Source organism: Zeugodacus cucurbitae, chromosome 6 (assembly GCF_028554725.1).
Source record: "Zeugodacus cucurbitae isolate PBARC_wt_2022May chromosome 6, idZeuCucr1.2, whole genome shotgun sequence".
NCBI classification, from domain to species: domain Eukaryota; kingdom Metazoa; phylum Arthropoda; class Insecta; order Diptera; family Tephritidae; genus Zeugodacus; species Zeugodacus cucurbitae.
Window position 1 is genome coordinate 24,670,806 of NC_071671.1, and position 22,475 is coordinate 24,693,280.

At 40.2% G+C, this 22,475-nt stretch overlaps 4 protein-coding genes across 8 annotated transcripts; 1 reads left to right on the plus strand and 3 right to left on the minus strand.

Moving 5' to 3' along the window:
- Nucleotides 1-4: 4 nt before the first annotated feature.
- LOC105210686 (spondin-1) lies at nucleotides 5-4,818 on the minus strand. Its single transcript, XM_011181787.3, has 6 exons — nucleotides 4,581-4,818; nucleotides 2,511-2,902; nucleotides 2,237-2,449; nucleotides 1,920-2,174; nucleotides 1,701-1,863; nucleotides 5-1,637 (listed from the first exon to the last, which is right to left on the minus strand). The coding sequence occupies exons 1-6, from the start codon at nucleotides 4,759-4,761 to the stop codon at nucleotides 124-126; spliced, it is 2,718 nt and encodes a 905-aa protein (XP_011180089.2). The 5' UTR covers nucleotides 4,762-4,818; the 3' UTR covers nucleotides 5-123.
- An 849-nt stretch (nucleotides 4,819-5,667) lies between these two features.
- LOC105210685 (spondin-1) lies at nucleotides 5,668-8,982 on the minus strand. Its single transcript, XM_011181786.3, has 7 exons — nucleotides 8,558-8,982; nucleotides 8,105-8,484; nucleotides 7,729-7,929; nucleotides 7,420-7,677; nucleotides 7,203-7,368; nucleotides 6,804-7,141; nucleotides 5,668-6,740 (listed from the first exon to the last, which is right to left on the minus strand). Exons 1-7 carry the CDS (start codon nucleotides 8,727-8,729, stop codon nucleotides 5,787-5,789), a joined length of 2,469 nt encoding a protein of 822 aa, XP_011180088.2. The 5' UTR covers nucleotides 8,730-8,982; the 3' UTR covers nucleotides 5,668-5,786.
- A 1,646-nt stretch (nucleotides 8,983-10,628) lies between these two features.
- Nucleotides 10,629-15,814, minus strand: LOC105210683 (spondin-1). Its single transcript, XM_011181785.3, has 8 exons — nucleotides 15,639-15,814; nucleotides 13,744-14,038; nucleotides 13,297-13,688; nucleotides 13,023-13,229; nucleotides 12,703-12,957; nucleotides 12,470-12,641; nucleotides 12,042-12,406; nucleotides 10,629-11,981 (listed from the first exon to the last, which is right to left on the minus strand). The coding sequence occupies exons 2-8, from the start codon at nucleotides 13,910-13,912 to the stop codon at nucleotides 10,827-10,829; spliced, it is 2,715 nt and encodes a 904-aa protein (XP_011180087.2). The 5' UTR covers nucleotides 13,913-14,038; nucleotides 15,639-15,814; the 3' UTR covers nucleotides 10,629-10,826.
- Nucleotides 15,815-17,169: 1,355 nt separating this feature from the next.
- Nucleotides 17,170-22,475, plus strand: Cgnl1_2 (ELKS/Rab6-interacting/CAST family member 1). Of its 5 annotated transcripts, none has more exons than XM_011181773.3 (16): nucleotides 17,170-17,417; nucleotides 17,500-17,702; nucleotides 17,843-17,893; nucleotides 17,957-18,182; nucleotides 18,247-18,594; nucleotides 18,654-18,805; nucleotides 19,199-19,300; nucleotides 19,366-19,509; nucleotides 19,571-19,707; nucleotides 19,833-20,109; nucleotides 20,174-20,232; nucleotides 20,614-20,680; nucleotides 20,733-20,978; nucleotides 21,045-21,247; nucleotides 21,873-22,014; nucleotides 22,091-22,475. In XM_011181773.3, exons 1-16 carry the CDS (start codon nucleotides 17,366-17,368, stop codon nucleotides 22,106-22,108), a joined length of 2,427 nt encoding a protein of 808 aa, XP_011180075.2. In that variant the 5' UTR covers nucleotides 17,170-17,365; the 3' UTR covers nucleotides 22,109-22,475. The 5 variants fall into 5 exon arrangements, with proteins under 5 accessions (XP_011180075.2, XP_011180077.2, XP_011180074.2 ...); XM_011181775.3 differs by having other exon boundaries at nucleotides 21,873-22,002; XM_011181772.3 differs by having other exon boundaries at nucleotides 21,873-22,475.

The following is a 22,475-nucleotide window of genomic DNA, read 5'->3' on the forward strand; positions in this document are numbered from 1 at the left end:
CATCTTGGATACTCATGGTGTGAAACTTTATTGCATGAATTTCGAAAATATCGCATTCGAAAATCAGCTACTACGTCAAAAATCAACAATTCTTACAACTAAAACAAACGAAACAATAGTGTCTTAACTAAAACCTATGTATGTAGATGGTTTTCTTCGTTGGTCCTGTCGCAATGCATTTGGTCTGAAACACTTTTGTTTTTGTTTGCGTCGCAATAAGAGTTCATTTCCCGGCGGTCGACACGTCTCCTCGCATGTCTCCAAGGAGGTGAATTTATTTTGATTCTTATCACACGTATCCGCTGTAAAGAGCATGCATAAGTCTTCACAATAATTATAGAACCAGTAGTTCTTCAACGCTATCTTTTTGGGGCAGTTGTAAACTTTGATTGGTTGAAAGCAATAATATGGTATTTCGGCGACCACATTGTCAGGTTCTTCATCATCATCATTATCACCCGGATTTCTGCGCGCAGATGGACGGCGTGCTCTACCACGCCCTCTCGATCTGCCGTTATCATCTTCCTCTTCCTCATCCCTTTCGTCATTTCGTCGTCTACCAGCGCCACTGTAGCGATTGTTGTAACCAAATCGACCTGGTGTACGGTTGCCAGCATCTTCATCTTCATTCGTACCGGCTTCATCATCTTCACGGAATTCATTTGAAGTACCTTTACGACGTGCTGGCATGTTATAACGGTTATTGTAACCATAACGATTGCCGAAAGTATTCCTTTCATTATTGCCTTCCTCATCTTCTTCATCTGCATCATCTTTTTCGTCTTCTGCTTCGTCCTCTTCCTGCTCTTCTTCCTCTTCCTGCTCTTCTTCCTCTTCCTTCTCCTCCTCCTCCTCAATTTCGTCATTCCTTTCACGTTCTTGTTCATCTGCATTGTTGGGCCTCCTGTAACCATAACGATTACGACCACGTCCTTGTTGCCTGCTACTAAATCCAGGACGTTCTTGCTTTTCTTGTTCTTCATTTTCATTTTCAGCTGTTTTCTCAGCGTCCTTGTCATCCTCAGCTTCAGTATTTCCTTCTTCATTTTCCTCCTGTTCTTCTTTATCATTTTCTTCGCCTCCTTCGCCCTCTTCTTCCTCCTCTTCGTCTTCCGTTTCTTTTCCATCTTCACCTGAAACCTTGTTCTTGCTGCCACCACGCGCTCTTTCCACACATTCGCGTCTTATACATTTCTGATAATCTACTAATCGTATAAATTGCATATTCTGACATGCTTCTTCCAACTCCGGATTCACATATTGGCGTCGTCGCATTATTCTGCCCTCACCACATGTACGACTGCAAGTGGACCAAGTGCCCCAACTGGTCAATTGACAATCGGCACGCGAAATGCCGCCTTCTGAGTCCTCATCCTTCTCTATCTCATCAAAGTCATACTCGCCGTACCCATCTCGGTCGCGCATACGATTAAGCCGCTGCTCGTCACGTCCACATTCTTCACCCGTACAATCGCGATCTTGCCGCAATTCAACTTCGCACTTGTAGATCTTGGCCAAATAGGGCTGTTTGTAAACGCGTGTGCGATATTGCCGACCCTCCCCACATTTGGTTGAGCATTCGTTCCACGCCGTCCAAGGATGTGTGAAGCATTCACGTGCCACCTCAAAATTGTTCGCTGCAAGTAATTCAAAATTAATTTATTAAAATAGTTCTTCTTTAGTCCTGTTTACAAACTTACATTCTTCATCCTCACACAAACGTTCGTAGAGTCTTTGACGTTTAATCTGTAACACTGCTAAAGGTTTCATTGGCGCGCCGTAAAATGGTGAACGCGGATCATTTGGAAAATCGGGACGCATACGTCGTATAACATCGGCAGGAATCTGTTGCTGATCTGGTGACTAGAAGTGGTTATAAATACAGAAATATTTCGTGAAATACTTAATGGTAGACTTACTGTATAAGACGGGCCGGCATCGGTGCCGACATCCCACGGATATAATGTAACAGTTTTCTGCTCTAACCACGTACAGTTGCTCATGCAGAGTTCTAAGCCTGAGACACCCACAATCCAATCGGGTGATGGATCTATTTTCGAAGCTAATGAAAGCAAATGATGTTGTGGATCTACACGTATAGAAGCCACGGATTGACCCATCAAGTTGGGAAATGCCGGACCACGCGCCTTAATAATGGTGCGTATTTTACCTTTCTACGATGGTTGTAATGATAAATCACAAATTATATATGTATGTAAGTACAACTTTTACTCACCTTAAAGTTAGAATTGAACTGGCGCTCCAGCGTTTGCGCCGCACCATGCTCCGCATACTCTCTCATGCCTTGGCTGGCCATTTGCCCATACTCCCAAAATCGGTAATCTTCCGTATGCGAGGCACCAATTATATCACTGAAACGTGTTATCCAGCCTTGTGTTGGAAAATCTTTAGGATGATGATTGCGCGACCAAGTTCCCTTGAAGGTGAGCTAACGGAAAATATAACCTAACTTTAGGAACTTAACATATTCGTAGTGGGTTAGAACTCACTTCATATCGCGCCTCATCGCAAGCGCAACATTTATTTTGATCCTCACTGAGCGGTGCACTCTCCACTTCGTCTACACTTTCTTCACAAATGGCACGCGTTAGGCCACCATCATCCATGTACCAAACATCACGATGCTGTAACAGTGTGGTGCGTATGAGTACACAACCGGTGCCCGGCTTTTCTGGTGCCACCCATGTGACATCGACGCGCGTCTTCGGATTCGTATTTGTACTCTCCACCATATTTATACAATCCGGACTGTAGCGCGACTCCACCGGATCGATCAGCTCGAAATGTCCAAGATCTCGTGTAAAATTTTGTACGCCATCTTCAGTTTCTAGTGCGAGCTTAAAGCTAATGAAACGTAAACCGTTGTAGGCTTGAATTGTGACTGGGAAATGAGAAGTAGAAATTTCAGTAAGTTATTTATTTAGATTAGTATCTACTAGTTAGAGCACTTGAGAGATAATAGTAAACTCAATTATAAATGTATCAATTGGAAAAATTAAGGCTTCAAATCGTCGTACTCCTGGTTTGACTGCGTTGGACGTTATTGATAGCCTTTCGTTAGCTATGTTCTGAATTATAGCACAATGAAGTGGTCCTAAGTCAGAAGAAGAAAGCAACGGTCTCACGAACTCTGCAGACCAAGATTCAAACTGAAGACATTATCATTGACTGTCATTACTTCCACTGCAATTTCTTCTATCCTTCTTCTTCTTCTCTAGCTTAAAGGAAAAAGAGCAGTGGGAGGGTCCAGAAGTAAGAGTGTTTAAGTTCTCTTAGGTTCTGAAAACAAGTTTGGGGAAAAAAGATCTTGAAGATCACTTGGACTTTCATACGGATATTCGCGTTTTCAGAATATACTCTCTCGGGATCAGGTCAAAGTCCGAAGAAAAAACAACGGTCTCACAAAATATGCAGACCAATATTCAAACTAAAGCCATGACCATCGTTTCGGTCTATGGATGCGATTACTCTTCACGGCAGCGTCTTCTATCCGACCTCTTCAATTTAAACAAATCCTCTCATCTTGAAGGAAGAAGAGGGAGGATCCAGAAGCAAAAGTGTTTGAGTTCACTTAGTTTCGGGAATCAATGTTTAGTGAGAAGGATGCGGAAGTTTTACATACACGTATTCGACTTTTCAGAAAATAATTTTTCAGTTATTTATAGCTCCAATGAAGAAAGTAAAGATCTAGAAAACACTTTGTCTCTAAGCAAACAATCCGCGTCTCACAAAATACACACATAGATAATCTTGTTTGTAATCAATCGACTTGACTAAGCGCCCTTGATTTTTCTGATGTGCCAGACGTCAGAAACATATGTAATAATTAAATGATTACCTAGCCGTATATAAGTACGGATTTACGGAAGTTTATGTGTAATTATATATTTTAAAGGCAATTGACGAAGATTTCTGTTCTTGGCTCTGAGCGACCCACGGTTGTGGTGTCAAAGAAGAAAATTATCTTGAGATCCTATGATGTTTAAAACTTAGCCGATTACTTGGTTTAGCCATGCCATCTGTACTCCTTTAGATAACTGTTGAAGAGCACTAGCCGGTCATTTAATGTGATATCGCGCTGTTAAACTCATGGCCGAGTTCCACTCAATTAGTCGTATTCACTTCCGTAACTTCAGAACTCAACAAAACTTTGTATTTTTTAAAGCTTTCTTTGACTAGACGCAGTTATTTTCCGTATAACTCAATAAATTCTTAAAAACCTTCTAGCAATTTACATTGTATCAAACAAGCGGCGTCTACGCTAGTCGATTCCACTAAACGCTTGATAAGCCAAAGTTTAGACTCAAACAAAAAACATACAGGGAGACTGTTTTGAAACACATATAACGGTGCACCATTTTTGTATATAAGTAAAATATTTTTATGCCGCACTTTTCAAGTTCAATGTGCGTCCATCAAAACTGATAATGCCAAAGCCAAGTTTCAATACATTCACAAAAACTCAGCATTGAATTTGCTCTCTTGATTTTTTTGTTTGCTAAACACATGACTCGACCGGAAATTCTTTGGCAAACACTTCTTTCACAACTCGCACTCACCGTTATATTCTTGTCCTAAAATATAAGTTTGCGGATTGTTACTAATTGTGACCAAATAATTCTCATCTACCGGCGATTTCGGATGAAGCGTATTCGCGGGATAACGGCTACATATCGTTGCCGCCGACTGCATGACGGCAATACTAAGTAAGAGAACGTAAATGGCTTTGAGCCACAGCATTTTTCTAAAACTGTTCTTAATGCGATCGATTCGAAAAGTGAACTGAACGTTAAGCTGAGATCGGATGCTGCTGAGAGCGAGTTGCGAGTGAAGATTGTGGTGTTTGCGAAAACAAAAAGTCATAATGTATACAGTCGTGACTAAAGAAATGGGGACTAACTGGAAAAAATGTCCCAAAGCACATAAAAGAGATCGGTCAAGAGTAGCTGAAGCTTAATTCGAAGTAATGAAAAGTCGATGTGAACGATATTATCCACTATTAGATTTTGGCACTAAACTATGCGGAGCTCAGCCGGATTAAGCACATTGGATCGCTGTATATCCCTTCCAAAGTTCGTTTGCTGGTTGTTAAATTAGATATCCAAGTTTATTTTAGATCAAAGACCTGTCCCCGTCAAGCCTTTATAACATTCCCAAAGTTTTTGTTGTCCGAAAAAAATAATTTTTTTGACTGGTAGCTGAAATTATCATCTTTGATCAGATGCAAGCCCGGTTCTGTTCCCCGGTTACATGGATACAATTGTTGTGGGAACTATAAGCACAGTTCCGCCGTCTTACGAGTTCATCGTTGTTTGAGACTGTGATTATTTCTAGATAGTTATAACGATTCTTTTTAAGACTTTATGATTTAGCGAGAGAGAAGCATTAAGTTCCACAATTATACCCACCACTGTACTATAAAAATGAAATCGTCTACAAAATATAAGGGGCCAATATTACTGATAAGACGATAGCTAAGCTCTGCATATCAATGAATGGCGCCACCAAGCGGTAGTTTTAATCGAAAGCGGGTGAGTGTTTGTGTTATTCGGAAGCTCACAAAAAGAAAAAAAAGAAGATGTTTCGCGAAAAAGCTTATCTCTAACATAAAAACTAGGAAATTTATTAAAATAAACAAACACGAAATGTTTTGTAATTTTGCTGTGTTTATTTCATTTCTGAAACCGAGTACCAAATATATATTGTACATAAAATAAGCTCTTCTACTTATACACCCGTATATAGAAGCATACACCCACCGTTATTCACTTAAACGAGTAGTTTCTGATATTACCGACATGTTCTTTTTGCTTACGCTTACGATTTCTACGTTTGCTCTTTCTTTTCGGTTTTTTCACCAACGATTCCGGCTCACCAAATTGTCGACTCCAACCATCTTCATTTTCCCTATACCGCAACCGCTTACTTAATTGCAAACTGTGCGGTAAGAGACAGGTACCTTCACAGGTCTCCAGCGTTCTAAATTTATTTTTATTATCATCACAACCATTGGTGGTGAATAATTTACATTGGCGATCATCCGCGTCGTAAAACCAGAAATTGCGATAACCTACATTATTGCGATCACAATTCGTTCCGCGCATATAGGGTTTGTCAAAACAGAATTGTTGTAGCACATCGTAAGTGTTTGGATCACTGGCCGCCACGAATATCGCTTTACGTCCATTCTCATCGTAAACTTCACGGAATTCACTATCGTTGTTGTCTTCATCAACATTCTCGTTGTCACGATCGTAAGAATCATCGTCGCGATTACTATATTGTTCGCGGCCACCCCCGTAGTCGCCACGATTGTCATATGGACGAATGTATGTATCACCAGCATTCAGTTCATTATCGTTTTCTTCAACGTCCTGCTCGGACTTATCAATTTGCGTATTATCTTCGTCATCTTTACCTTCGGCTGCATGATCAAAGTTACCGTCATCACCCCAATCGGTTTGGCGTCCATTATAATTTGAATTTCTGTTTGAAAAATCCGGTCGGTTACGACTGCTATCATCTTCAGCAACCGCTTCTTCTTCTTCTGCTATGTTGTCATCACCATTCTCTTCATTGTGTTCAATGTCCTCCACAGCTGTATTATCATCCTCATTTCCATCAACGTCTTCCTCGCGGCTTTGCTGTGTTCGCCTACCGCCCCCACAATCGCGACCCTCACAATCTCGTCGTTGCTCGAGCTCTACAGGGTTGTCGTTCTAAAATGTCATACTTCAGGCTAAAAACCAAATTCCAGTCTCCAATACATGCAACCAACTCACCAAGCAACGTTCGCGTTCATAGGGATTGACATATTCACGACTGCGTGTCATGTAGCCACGTCCACAATGACGTGAGCATGGTGTCCATGCCGCCCAGGCTGTTAGTTCACAACCGGCAGCTACGTCTTCGTCTTCTTCGGGCTCTTCATCGGCTACGTTGCATTGTTCGCCCATGCATTTTCGTGTTTGCTTCAGCACTACTTGACAACTAAAACTGTCCGCCAAGTCGGGATCTTTAAATACGCGTGTGCGGTACTGTATGCCGGATCCGCAACGTGTGCCACACTCACTCCAAGTGCTCCATGGGTGTGTTGTACATTCTAACGGCATGATTTCACCTAAAATAACAATTTATCAGTTTGTATAAACTTTCTAGAAGAATTCTATTTGCTAACACACCCGAATCACAGTCACGTTCATATAACCGCTTGCGTCGTACATGCAACGTAGCCATCGGTTTCATGGGTTTGCCAGTCTCCTCGTAAAATGGCGAACGCTGATCATTCGGCGAAGTCGATGTTATGCGTCGCACCACATCTGGCGGTTTTTGCGGCTGATCTGGAGACTGCAAACACATTTCAAACATAAATTAATGCTGTCAGACTAAAATACTTACCATATACGATGGACCAGCATCGGTACCAATATCCCAAGGATATAAGTTTAACACTTTCTCATTAATCCAAGTGCAATTCGCCAAGCACAACTCCAAACCGGCAACGCCCAAAATCCAATCGGGCGACGGTTCAATTTTCGAAACCAACGAGATGACATGATGTTGACGATCTACGCGCACATTAGCCAACGTGGTACTCACCACATTCTGACGATACATAATACCCGGCGCCTTGATGATCGTACGTACATCGCCGGCCTGCAACAAACCGGATAAGTGACTACAGTTCTACGGTTTACCAAGTGTTACCTTGACTTCCATTTCCAGCAGCTGTGTGGCACCATGTTCCGCCATCTCTTTTAGTCCACTACTCGCGAGCGCACCATATTGCCAGAAACGGTACTCTTGCGTGTGTGATGCGCCAATAATCTCACTGAAACGTGTACGCCAAGATTCTTCCGGAAAATCATGCGGATGTGTATTGCGACTCCATTTGCGCTCAACAATCAGCTGCAAGTCAGAAAAAAAAGCAATCACAATCAGTGATTGATTAGTTTTTGTTTACAACAGTCGCTTGCGTCACATTGAGCTTGAAGTGCGCTCTCATTACGCCTTATCACTGTTTATTTTTCACACTCGCGGTTTACTATTTGCCTGCTATTGGCTTTTTGTCCCCACCACCCACCTCGTATTTGGCCTCATCACACGCGCAACACACTTCCACTGGCGGCGTCTGGCTGTTCACCTCATCAATCTCTTCCGCACAAATGCGTTTCGTCAGTAAACCATCGTCCATATACCATGCCAAACGGTGTTGCAGCAATGCCGCCTTGATGAGTACACAACCGCCGGTTGGCGCCACCCAGCCAACGCTGATATGCACTTTTGTATTCGAATTTGTACTTTCGATCATATTCTCGCATTGCGTGCTGAAACGCGTCTCAGCCTTGTCTTTGAGCTCAAAGTAGCCGACCGTGTCGGGTATGGGCGGTATACTTTCATCTTCGCTCTCCACAACCAAAGTGAAGGTCAGAAAATTGAGCGGGGCGTCACAAGATAAGGTGACTACAATGATTTGTAGATAAAAAAGACAATTTTTTTTATTTTTTTTTTAATATTTTCCATATTTTTCACTCACTATTGTAGGTCTGTCCTGGTATGTAAGTCGTTGGATTGCTTTGGATTAACACACGAAAGCTCTCGTCGGCCAATGAAGGTTCACCAGTGGCACCTTGCGGTGTGCGATCACAGGCTTCCCATGAATCGCGTACGATCAGTAGCACAAACAACAACTGTAACCACGTTAACATGACGCACACGAATTCACCTTAGTGCCGCAAGCAAATTTCCAAAATTTTCAAGGCGCCACTATGTTACACTATGCAGAAACATCCAGAAACGGAAGTGTATACGTAATGTCGTAATGCCACTGACTTGCCGAAATTTATTTGTTCCGCTCGTAGTGAAAGCGCCGTGCTAAATGATGAGCTGCTGCGAATAGTGTCTTGAGATAGGCCCAAATTGTTGTGACTTGGGAGAGCGTCTGTCGTGCGCGTTCTATCCCGCCTCGCCTCGGTACAACGGCCATTTGTGTGTTGACGAAAAAAAAATGATTTTTTGCTTTTAATTGTCCAGCGTCCGAATTTGTGTCATCAGCTTATCACTTGTCACATATATACTATACAATACTATATAAGAAAGCATAGTTTAGTAGCGTCTTTGTTGCGTTTCAGCTTACTCACACAGTCCTCTAGCCCCTAGCAGTCATTTGTCCAGTGTTTATAAATAATTAATGATAATAATAATAAAAAGATCGCGCCGCCTAAATGAATTTGTGGGCATGCGAACATATTTTCGGCATGCGTTACGACCAGTGGCGTAGCCTTAACAGCAGCTTTAATGGCGCCGAGTATTTTATAGACCACGATCGCTCTAAACGTGTTGAATGCGCAAGTTGAATTTGTTCTAGATCTTACATAGGAATTACGTATGTAAATAGGACATTGTGGGTCATGAATTCTGAAACTGGATAATAATTTATCGCTGAAACAAAATATCGCCCAGTGCAGTTTTGAAACACATTTGGCCTATTTTTTTTTTCAATTCTTGAGGAACATTAGTAACCGAAGAGTTTTTTAGGTAGAGTTCCACAAATTGACAGAAACTCTGTATCGATCAGCGCGCATTGGAGAATTAACAATAACGGCTGGAACCCTTCGCTACTACAGAACCAAGATCATGTCGATCTAAAGCACGAGTTAGGAAACTCTACCGTAGCATAATCCTTAATTTCTTCGTAGGGCTATCAGCGGTGAAAAAGATTTCGAATCACAATTGGGAGCTGAAATCTGTCCATTCTGCATGAAACTAATACATTTCATAGAGTTTTCATCTAAATTTTTTATCAACCATTTCATTCATTTCATTTTCTTATCGAAATTATATTGAAAGATTTATAGACTCGCAGAATTATTGACCAAGTGGCGAACGATCTTCGAAAACCACTAACGGGAGTTGAACTAACGTCCCACCGAGTGTAAGTCACGCGCTTAAACTCACACCGCGTTCCATCAGTGCGCTCCGTGCTACTTAATTCCCATCAGTCGCTCATTGTTGAAAATTATTTTGCGGCGCTTACATCAATTGAGCGGTCGTAAATATTCAATTATAACGAGCATCATGGCTAAAAAGCTCGGCTTCCAGCATTAAAGCTCCGGTGGTCTATGTTTTTTTAAGATGACAGACATAATTTGATGTTATTAATGAAGTGCTAAGACTCTGTATATTAATAATAGAAAAAAAAATTGAAGCGCAATTGAACTGAACATTATAACAGCGCTCGAAGACGAAGCCTTTAAAAAATATTATAGTAGTCAGAATATCATTTCTGAAAATTAATTTATTGAAGAAAGAAGTAATGAATTTAATTCAAGACCAGGCAAGTTCACAGCGAAGAATCAAGTTACACACCGGATGAAAAAATCTATACAAAAACTATAATTTGAGGTTCGCATAAATAATATTTATATATAATATATTTTCGTCCACCACCGATTTGATCCATCGTATTCGAACAATATGAAATACAGAAGAGAATCAATGCAGCACGGGAAGTCCTCGAACATATCTTCTAGGATTGATATTACGATTACACAACCAAGAATTCTTTTTAAATTAAACATTTTGGTAGGTTAGACAAAAAACCGATCTATGGGTTCTGCTATATATTTGAGTATTTCGTAAGATATTCATATAACTACATATTATATTATTAATACAAACTAGCTACGCATGAGCACTGTAAAAAGCATGTTGATTAAATATAAAATTTCATAGCTCTCTCGGGCAAATAATTTGGAAGAATTTTCTTTTTCTTCAAACCTTTTTCTTCTCTTAAACACGCATCTTCACCACTCACTATCCTGATCGTTACTCTCCAAGAGACACGGCATTACGGTACATTTCTCGACACGCACACGATCCTTACATTTGTAGCTGAGTTCGGTGTTGAGCAAGGTACGCGTCTTCTGACGCATTGAATTGTCGCCACAACTCGAGGTGCATGGCGTCCAAACCGACCACTCCGAATAGCGACAATCGTCTTTCTTAGGCACCTGTCGTGCGCTCACATAACTACCACGATTACGATTGATGGCATCAAAGTCGCTGGCATCAGCAGTGTTGCTGCCGAAATTAATGCCACCACTGATTGTGTATACTTCATCGCAGCTCTGATAACATTTCTCCAGACGCACTAAATGCTTGGGACACGGTTTGCCGCCATATTTAGCGCGACGCAGCACACGTCGTGTTTTTATTAGTATACCCTCGCCGCAGGTCACATTACATGAACGCGCATCCCATTCGGAAACAATACAATCGACTGGCTGTTGCTCTAAACGTAAACTTTCACTTTGTAAATCCATTTTTTGTCGCGGTCGTCGACAGGTTTCCTCACACTCCTCTTTCGAGGGAAACTTATTCTGATTCTTATCGCATTTGTCAGCCCAATAGATGGCGCATTGATCGGTGGGATAATCGTAGTACCAGTAGTTGGTAACATCGCCATCGCGGCATGGACTAATCTTGAGACTGGCATAACAAAAGTGTGGCACGATTGTATCGCATGCGGGATTCGTACAATTAACGATTTCCTCACGTTTAATATGACGACACGGATTACTACCATCCGATTTGGGATTCACCACGCCGTAAACCTCATCGTTGTTCCAGATTTTACGTTGCCTCTGACGATAACCAGCGCTACCGCAAGGACCTATACACGGCGAGAAGTCAGACCAAGGTGAGACGCCGCATTCGGGCGGTATATAGTCCTCGCGCTTCTGACTATAACTTTTGAACTGGCGAAAACCATTGTTGTTGTCGCCATAAAATGAACTTGTGCCTTCACCCAATTCATTCTCCACAGCATTGGCTTCCTCTCCTGCAGCTTCACCACCTTCACCGTTAGCCTCTGCTTCAGCGCCACCATTCGCCAGATCGCCACCACATTCGGGACCTTCACATTTACGCGTTTCCTGTAGACGCACTCTACTCACTTTCTGTTGAATAATATAGTATTAGTTTAATTTATTCTTCTATGAAATGATATTAATACTAACCTGACACTTCTTTTTTGCACGCGGATTGAGATAATGACGCGTACGTACTATGACGCCCGCACCACAAGTGGACGAACATGAGGACCACTCGCTCCAGTCCGAAATCGCGCATTCCGGATTTTCATGCGGACCAATTTGTACGTCACTTGGATTCTCACCTTCCTCCGCGTTGTCTTCATTTGTACCGCCACATCTGCGTCCATTACAGGGTTGCTCCTCACGTAAAGCGCTGCGACATTTCGAACGTCTGGCCACTGAGGGTTGTTTATACTCACGCGTACGTTGCTGTGTACCTGGTCCGCATTTCGCGTTACACTCGCTCCAATGACCCCAAGGATAGGTGGCGCATTCCTCAGACTCATCCTCTGTTCCATTAAATTTAGCTTTCAGTACGTTATTAAGAAATGAGATAACATGAAAATACACACCTTCGGGCTTTACACAAGTCTTCTCATACAATCTACGCCGATTTATATGCAGTGTGGCAAGCGGTTTCATTGGTGTACCAGTGGGATCGTAGAATGGTGAACGTGGATCATTTGGAAAATTGGATTTTATGCGTCTGATCACATCAGGCGGTACTTGTGGCTGGTCAGCAGACTGAAAGTAAGCAATTATCTAGCTTTGAAATACTGTTTTAAAAAGTAAATTTGTAATTTACCATATAAGAAGGTCCACTATCTGTGCCCGCATCCCATGGATAGAGATTGTGCACTTTATTCTCAACCCAAGAGCAGTTTGGTAGACAAAGCTCTAATCCAGAAATGCCAATAATCCAGTCCGGGGATGGATCTATCATGGATACCAGTGATATTAGATGATGTTTCGAGTCCACACGAAAAACTGCGAAGGTTTTTCCTGTCACATTGGGGTAGGAGATACCACGTGCTTTAATTATAGTCCTTATCTGGTCGCTCTGTACAAAAGAAAATGGTGAATGGTTCGCACTTACAAGATATTCAAACAAACTTAACGCATTACCTGATCCTTCAATTCGCTCTCCAGCGTCCTGGTCGAACCATGCTCAGCTACTTCGCGCAGACCTTCACTCGCCATTTCACCGTAGCTCCAAAATCTATAATCGATGGTGTGCGATGCGCCAATGATGTCACTAAACCGGGTACGCCAACTATTTGCGGGGAAGTCCTTAGGATGCGTGTGACGTGACCACTTGCCTTCGAAAGTGAGCTAATGTTTAATTAGAAGAATATTAAATGAGATTTCCAAGAAACTATTCTCAATCACAACCACTCACCTCATACTTCGCCTCATCACATGCACAGCAAGGATCCACTATACTCGGTTGTGTGTCCACATCATCGACCTCCTCCTCACAAATCCGTTTCGTTAGAAACCCATCATCCATAAACCAGACATCCCGATGCTGCGTCACAGTGGCCTTGATGAGTACGCAACCATTGCCGGTAGTTGCCGGCGCCACCCAAGTTACTTCCACACGTGTTTTTACATTCGTATTGGTATTCTCCACCAGATTCGGGCAACGCGGACTGAAACGTGTCTCAGCTAAATCGGTTATCTCAAAATAACCCACTCTACCAAAGTCCGCTTGACCCTCACCTTCACCGGCGCTCTCCAAAGCCAATATGAAACTGATGAATGACAGATCATTGTAGGCGGTGAGCGAGACTGGAAAAATAAGCTATTAGTTTTATTATTTATTTTCAATTTCTACTTGTCATACCATTGTACTTCTGCCCCGGTATATATGATTGCGGGTTTCCGGCTAATGACACCATGAAACTCTCGTCGACTGGGGATTTGGGCGATGTTGTGCCTGGCGGTACGCGACTACAGCCGAGCGCTATATCAATTGTCGCCGAAATGGAAATTATCAATGCTAACCAATTCATGTTTCTCCACTTGATTCGCAATTGAGTAGCAACGGGTTTCGATTTGCCTACCAGATACTTCCGGTTATTGTGCAACGTTTGTATTTTGCTTATAGAATCCGCAATGTTTTGTGCAGCGTTTCAAGTCTAAAACAATAGATTTTGTTGTTAGAGATGTAAATATATAATGGGTGACTTATTCGGATCAGCTCAGCAGTACGGAAGTGATCTTGTATTGGATGAGAAAATTGTCGAAAAAGGTGTGAAACATGTTCGAGAGAGAAAAAGAACGGACGAGTAAGAGTTGGAGGGGTCGGATCCTATAATATAAGTATATATATAAACGACTAATTGTGGATTTATTTGATTGGGTTTTATTTATTTAAAAGTGGTTAGTAAATACCAGGCTTTTAGCTGTACTTCTTCTCCTACCGGTGGTCCGACACTTGGTCATATTCAATAAACTGTTTGTTCTAAGTTAATCTCTGGACGACTAAAACTTTATGGCCCAAAAACTAATTGAAGACTCAAGACTAATGAGGAAGTGAGTAGAAACCAGTCAACCTTCCCAGTGGTCATAGAAAATTTGTGAATCAATTTATGAATTTTCTATTTCGAAGAGGAGCTATCGGGTTTGTGGCTCACTGAGAATCCAAATATTCATTTCCAAACACACTTTGATTAACTTGTTTATGGACTTGGGCTGAACTGATGGTTCTATTATTCGAATGGCAGTGAGATTTTAAATAAACCCTGAAAGTGGACTTTACTCTGTCTCTCACTCTCTCTCTGACTTCTCTCGGAGAGCTATTTAAGTAATAAACGCCTGGATCAGTTCTTAGTGCTTCGAATATGCTTTCATAAGGTTTCTTAAAGCTTCGCATTTAACATTTTGAAGTCTCTCTTTCATTGGATTAGCAATTTCGGAAAACTGCCGTAAAAGTTTTTGAAAACATTGAAAGTTAATATGTTTTCAGGAAGCAACACTTAGTGAACTTCGAGCAGTACTTCTGGGACGGTTAATACACGCCAGATACTGTAACAACACTGCTAAATAAAAATGTATCCTTTTGGACTGGAATTTTCACTTAAACTGTTATTTCTACAGAGAAGGCAAGGTAATTATGAGTTATCCATTAATGATGGCATCTTATATAGGCATGAAAAGATGTGAAGACTGTATGTGGTAGACGGTTAACCAAAAAGTTTATTTCGCTAGATCGTGAGTTTAATTTGAACGAATGGGTGACCCTTTATATCCAACCAATGGGATTCGCGTTAATTAAATGCTATCAATTAATTGTAATTCCAGAAGCATCTCGATGCCTGCATTGAGCATGAAATTATTTAAAAAGTTTATTTTTAGTCAACAATGCACGTGGTGTTGTAATATCATATATATTTTTGCTAATACAGTATTTTCAATAAATTTTAGCAATAACAAATTTCGAAACTAATCACCAACTAAGCACATACATCCATACAAATGTATATAAGTATGTATTCTGTAGTATGCTGACGCCTATTTACTAGCACATTACAATTGATTAAGTGTGATTCAATTGAATTTATAACGCTGCTACGTATTTTGTTTTTGTTTTGGCTTTAATTTGACACTTTTCAATCTTTCGATGCACCCCTGTTACTTGTGTGGCTTCCGTGAGCCATACCCATGAACATAGAATACATAACATAAATATACACAGAATACTAGAATTGATTTTACTTTTCTTCATTGATAACCTACCAAGTAACACTAATGCCTCGTTTAATTACTTTTTTTTAAAAAAAAAATATAAGTATTTTTAATTAAATAAAAATTCACACTTTCACTTTGTCACTTCCGCAATTTGTCACTTTTGCGATTTTTCCGCGTTTTTCTACACGTCCGCTCGCCAGTTGAACCGCAACTAAGGTGCTATTGCACTATCAATTGACCGTTGCAGGCATGCATGCTGCTGCTGTCTGGGTGCTCCCTGCGACTCAATTGTGTTAGGCGCTCTAAAAATAAAACCACTCACCATACCGCACCTTATCGTGTCCAAGTGGCAGACACCCATTGAGTACTAGTCGGGGAGACTTCAATGAATGAAAACACTTGTTAAATAATATAAAATACTATGGCGCTCCAGATTTGCATATGCCAAGTAAACCAATCCTCTATCACTATCTCTCTCTCTCTCTAATTTCCTTAGAGATGCACTTGTTCTGTGAGTCTCTCTTTAGTAAAACGCGCAATGTAGAAAGTTGAGAGCATATGTTAGTGAGTTGCTAGTATAGGGTTTGTTTACATTTATTAATATTCTCAATAGGGGTATTCAAACTCATCAAATGATTTCAAACAATTATACATTTTAAATTGCGACACTTCTAAGGGAGACGGAGGTGTCTAAAAGATTTTTATGAATCTTTATCGGAAATTTGGGGGCTACACATTACCTTAATCTGGAAGGGATTTCGTTAGTGAAGCCATAAAGCCTTTTGAAATTCGCAACAAGCGCAGGCATCCTAAAGGACAAAAACTGGTCGATGTGTAGCTTTATAGCCTACTAGAGTAACTTAACCTAACCTAATCTATCGGAAATATCTATAAGCCATGTGTAAAATTAAATTAAAATTCAAAAGAAGTCCCCATAAAATGGACCGACCGGTCATATAGAGCACAGTGAAAAAATGCTCCAAATGCTTCGAAAATGGCTATCACGAAAGATGATTTTACAAAGTCTACGTTCTCGTATTGTCAGACATCTGTGCATGATACAGTTGAGTCACTAGGCATTAAAAAAAACCTACGTGAAACATGGCGAAACCGAGAGATCAGCGCTTGACGCTGTTTAAGCGAAACCCGAAAGACTTTTCGTGACAGTCGACGAAACATTGATATATTGACTTGCTGCAGAGGACAAAGAGTAGTCGAAACAGTGAAGTACGCCTGGTGAATCTGTCGGAAAGATTCGATTTCGATGGGAAAGGTGATGGTCGCCGCTATCTGGGATTCAGAGGTAGTGATCTACCATGCGGAATTATTGGATCGATTCGACAAAAAAAAACCGACTCTATTTAACGGAAAAAAAGTTCTCTGCCTTCATGATCTATCGATATTGTCTACATTTTGTCGCATTGACTTGAAGACACAAGGACCTGGAAAGTGTCGAAAATTAAAGAAAGCTCAACTAAAAAGAATAATTTTGGGGACCAATATTCTTAATAAAGATATTTATATGTATGTTACTTGTATATTTTGTATTGAAACAAATTTTCACATTGCAGATTATGAAAAGATAAAGTATTCGTTTGTAGAAAAATCAATTGAATGTCAGTGAAAAATTTTTATTATATTTTTTTTACAACACAAAAAATTATTTTTCTCACTAAGCGTATATTTTAAATTAATTTCTACTTAAGCCAAATTGAAAGCGAAACTTAGTTTAAAACATACGAAATTCAAATACGAACCAAACAAATTTTTGCCAAATGGATGTTTCGCCCAGCAGAAATAGTGTCGGCAGTGGAAGCAAACGTAACGGTAAGCCTTAACTATACGAGTGTATTTAACTTAAGATGTGGTTACATGAGACACAGAGTCATAAAAAAAACTAATTTTTTAGTACCAAGCTCTTTGTCGCCCGTCCGCAAGGAGCTTTCGAGATCCATATCCAAATTAAATGGTGAACAAATTGTCAAGCAAAAGGTCGAGTCGAAACCAACACCAGCACCACAACCAGACAGTACAATCGAAAATATGGCTGTCGGCAGTGTTGCAGCCAACAGCAAGGCGGAGAACAAGCCCAACTTCGCCAGAGCGAAAACTGTAAGTAGCGGAGTGTAAAAAAATCGAAGACAAAGAGTGCTTTGCCTGAGCGCTCATTGAAATTCAAATAAATTTTGATTTTTTTCTGCATTTTACACTATTCGTTTATTTTTCGTATAATTTTTTAAACATATAATTAGTTGGCGGCTACGCAAAACTCGGCGCAAACGAAAATACCAATGAAACGCGCGGTACGTAAGATCACGGGGTCATGAAGGAATTTATTTTATTTCTTTAACAATTTCATCCGACAGGGCGCCAATGTAACTACAAAGTCGGCGACTACGCCACGTCTCACGCATCGCCAGCATATGCGTTCTGCCTCGAAAATCAGCTTGACCATCAAAGAGGTGGCAGCCAACAAGAAACTCGAGCAGAATATGTCAAAACTGAGCTTCAAAGCCAATACTTCAACGAATCTGAAGGCGCCGCATGCGAAAGCGCAGACCGCACGCGGTGCAGGTGGCTCAAAACGCAGCGGTACGAGATTAAATCATTAAATGTTGGACTCATTACAATCTTAACTGTATATATCCTATTCCAGCCAGCACAATTTCCTGCCGCAGCGATAATCGTAGGACCGAAGATACGCTATCGCAACTCACCAAAGTTAGTTCTTCTGCGGGTGATCACGAGACCTGCGGCGGTGGAGGTGGTCCAGTACTCAGCGCACGCGAACGTGTTGTCGAGAATAATAAGATGAAGGTGTTCGAGGGTCTACAGCGCAAACTGCAGGATATGCAAACGGACTTCATGCAGAAGTTCGAAACACTGAAACGCAGCTCGCCTGATAAACTGAAGGCGGACTATAAATTTATAACTATGGTTAGAAATGATGAATATAAATTGGTGTTGAAGGATGATCATTTGGTTAAGATGCCCAAGAAATTGCGTAAGTATGCATTAATTTATTGCAAAACAGTTAACCGAAGCGTTTTTGTATACCCGAAGCCACGGATTCTGTAAACGACTTCAAAGAGCGAGTGCGAAATGCAGTGGAAAGTTCGATAATGAGTGTGATAGGTAATATAAAGGAGATACAAAGTGATCCGGACCGTATTTTAAATCTGGAGGATCCTCACAACTTGTTAGATAAGCAGCAGGTGAGTAGTCGATATAAAGTGTAATGTTTCGAAATGTGCTCAGTAGAAAGCTATGAAGATTAGAGAAGATTTAACAATCGACTATAGTGTGATCTCGGTTATTCAATCTCTCATCTCAGACTACTCTGATTTATTCAAAGAGGCGATAATGTTTACTAGGGACACTGGACTGTGATTTCACTTTCCAATCAAAGAGATCACGCCCGACAATATTTCAATCGCTTGTATTCTAAGAATGGTCTTGGAAGCTCATCATATGTAGATTTCTTCTTTCCTTTCAGTAGAATAGTAGATCCGAACTGTTATCGATTTAGTGCCATATATTCATTTATGAATGATTGATTCATTTTATTTAACCCAATCAAACCTGAACTCCAACTTTCTCCCTTCTAGAACAAAAAAATACAAGATCTTTTCGAGTGCGTGAATGCGTTAGCCAATGCCAAAGATACGGAGATGGATGCGCAAATTGTTAGGATGCAGAAAGAAATACAGGTCCCTTATATATAAAGTATATACTGAAAGAAACGACTGAACAATGTCTTTTCATAATGCTTTAGGATGGTAAAAAGGCTTTACAGATGGCCGAGAAAAAATTAACCGAAATAAAAGCCATACACACGAGTGAATTAGAAGCTTTGGAGAAGGATTTGAAGGAGAAAACCGATGCCGACGCAATGAAGCGAGAAACCCAAATCTCAGAAGTTGGCTAAATAATATATTCAAATTATTTTTACTTTTTTAACTTGGCTTGTTGTCATACAGATGAACCGAAAATTACGTAATTTGGAAAAGCAGCATGATAAATTGAAAACCACATTGCAACAGAACACCGAAGAGTGCAGCCATGGACAAACCGAGAAGGCAAAACTACTTGATGAACTCAAAAGTTGTAAAGATAAGTGAGTAAATTGAGCTTTGTCGTGCTTATAAGCATGATAGCTAGAACGCTGAGGAGAAACTCAATTCAGCCTTATCACTCTCAAATCACTCAAATTACACTCACGAACACTCTCTCTCGCTCTAGCATTCAAACACTCAATAAGAAATTGACACACGCTGAGAACCAATTGAATCACGATAAGAAGGATAAACATGAGAAGAGCGAAACCATACAAAAACTTGAAGTTGAACTTGAAAAGTGCAAAAAGGAATTAGAAGAGGCACTCCAAGCGAAACCAACACCTGAGCAACACAATCATGAGAAAGAGCTGAAAAAGGAAGTGCATAAATTAAAGGGAAAAGTCGAAAATTTGGAAAAAGAGAAGCAAGAATTTATTGTACAGGTTGAACAACTGCAAGAGGTAAGCGAGTGAATGAGACATCTTTTGCAATAATGTGCTTCAATAAATGCTCAAAATTTTACAGGAAATTAATGTAATGGATAAACTACGCCACAAGATCCATGATCTGGAGGAAGAGAATCGGTGAGTGAGCGTAAATTAATTCTGGGATATTAAATCGCAAACAGTATTGTAGAGAATATTAGCGCCCGAAAGAGACTGCCTTTTTTACTAATTTATCCACTGGGATAAGTCATGAGTTTGTGCGATTTAAGAGCGTAATTGAATGATAATCGGTAGTGTTCTTCTCTCTCTTTCTCTCTGCTCAATTCTTTTGAATTCTTATGAATGAAGTGAGATTTAAAATCAAATATTGGCTTCACACATTTCATGTTTTGTTGCGCAAAACGTGGCTCCACAAATTTTTTCGTAAATAGCCAGAAAAAATTACTAAAAACTTCATTCAATGAGTTCTAATCTAACTAAAATTCGTATTCTAATCTTGTATGTTTACGCCTATATCAGGGATTTATTGGCACGCGAGAAGGCGGCTTTGGAAAATGTAGAGTTACCGAAAGAGTTTCAAGCAGAGGTAAGTTCCATGATATGAATAGGTAAAACCGATTGTGATCGTCCACTTCCAGCTCGTCCGACTGCGTCAGTCAGAGTCTGAGAAAGCGCGTGAAATTGAAAAACTTAAAATCCAATTATCCAAAGCACACTATAATATCGAACAATTGGAAGAGCAAATCAGACGCGATCAACAGCTATTGGAGGTGCGTAGCGAATTGATCAATTCACTGCAAACGAACGATCATACACAACGCATACAATTGGATCAGATATTTGCCGAGGTTGGCGTCAAGAATAATACCATCAATGAGGTATGGGTGAGTCTACCGACGTACATAAGGGTCTACACATTTCATGCCTATTATTTTCCCAACTGTCTGTAGTTAAATAATGATTTGCGCACAAAATCGGAGGAGTTCCAAAATCTCTTCAACACTTTGAGCAACAAACAGATGGAGTTGTCGCGCCAGGAGCATATGATCAAACTGCTGGAGGAGAGTAATGAGCGTAGTCAGATGTTGCGTGTTAAACAGGAAGAGAAGATTGGGCGCATGGAGGAGGAAATTGCGCGTTTGAAGCAAACAATGTAAGTGTGAGTGTTATTAAGTTTATAGTATAGTTAAGGGTTCCAAGTTCGGCCGGTATGGCTTGATCGGATTAAATTCCAAACCTTATCTGTTTATTAGATCGGATTATCGTGGGATTAATATCGAATCATCTTTAAAAAGCATATTTTTTCAACGTTATTCGGATATCTATAAAAGTTTCATGAGATCTTCTGCAACCTTTATATTATATCAAACCAGTTGTTATGCATATCTCATGAGAACCGATTGTATCTAACCCTCTGCTTGAATATTTGACTGAGCAACAGTTGCTAGTTGTGATATCGTTTCACAGCTGAAGATCGCTTAGACTTCATGAGAATTTCATGTCAGTAAGGACTCCGAAATTTATCTTGTAGAGTCTTCGAAGTCAAAAGAGACGTACAACATGATTTATGTAGCAAACGGCTTACACTGAATAATTTTAAGAGTCTCTAGCTACAAGTTTTTTCACATTCTAGATTCACTGCTCACTGCATTACTTCTTCCCGTGCTTTCTCTTTATTTTAAGCACATACTAAAATTTTTTCTATATTCAATTCAAATATATTTAAGTGTTGTTAAACCTAATCTATTGCATCATCTCCCCTTTCGCTCCCACAATAGCGCTCTCTATCAACACAATGTACTCGGGAATGCCGGCTGTAAGAATCTGATCTATCAACCGATCGTTGGCGCCGATGACTACAATGAGAATCTCTACTATTATACGAGTGAGAGGCGACGTAAACGGCAGGTAGATATCAATGTAAAGAAATATGAAGTCTAATTTGAACAAAAACAAAAAGAATATTACAAAAACATATTTCACCAAAAATATTAAGGATCTGCAAATGAAATAGAACATGCTGGGAGAGAATAACGCACGCAAGGAATGTTATTCAAGTATTATGAATGGAGGTGTGATGTGATGTCGTGTGTTGTTTGATTTATGCTTCAATATCTGTATAACTGTAAAAAACAACTGTCAATATATATGAGAGTGTGAATTATTGTATATATGTAACAAATGTTGAAGCGCTATTGAAAGTCAGGACGAACTTTTGTGCTCCAAAACAATTAAATACTTTTGTTGTACTATATATGTATATACAATATATGTAGCTATATATACAAGAGCTATTAATAACTGAAGGCAGAGCCGGAAGTTTACCTGTAATACAAAATTAATTTAAAAAATAAATAAAAATCTTTAAAATGCAACTCTGA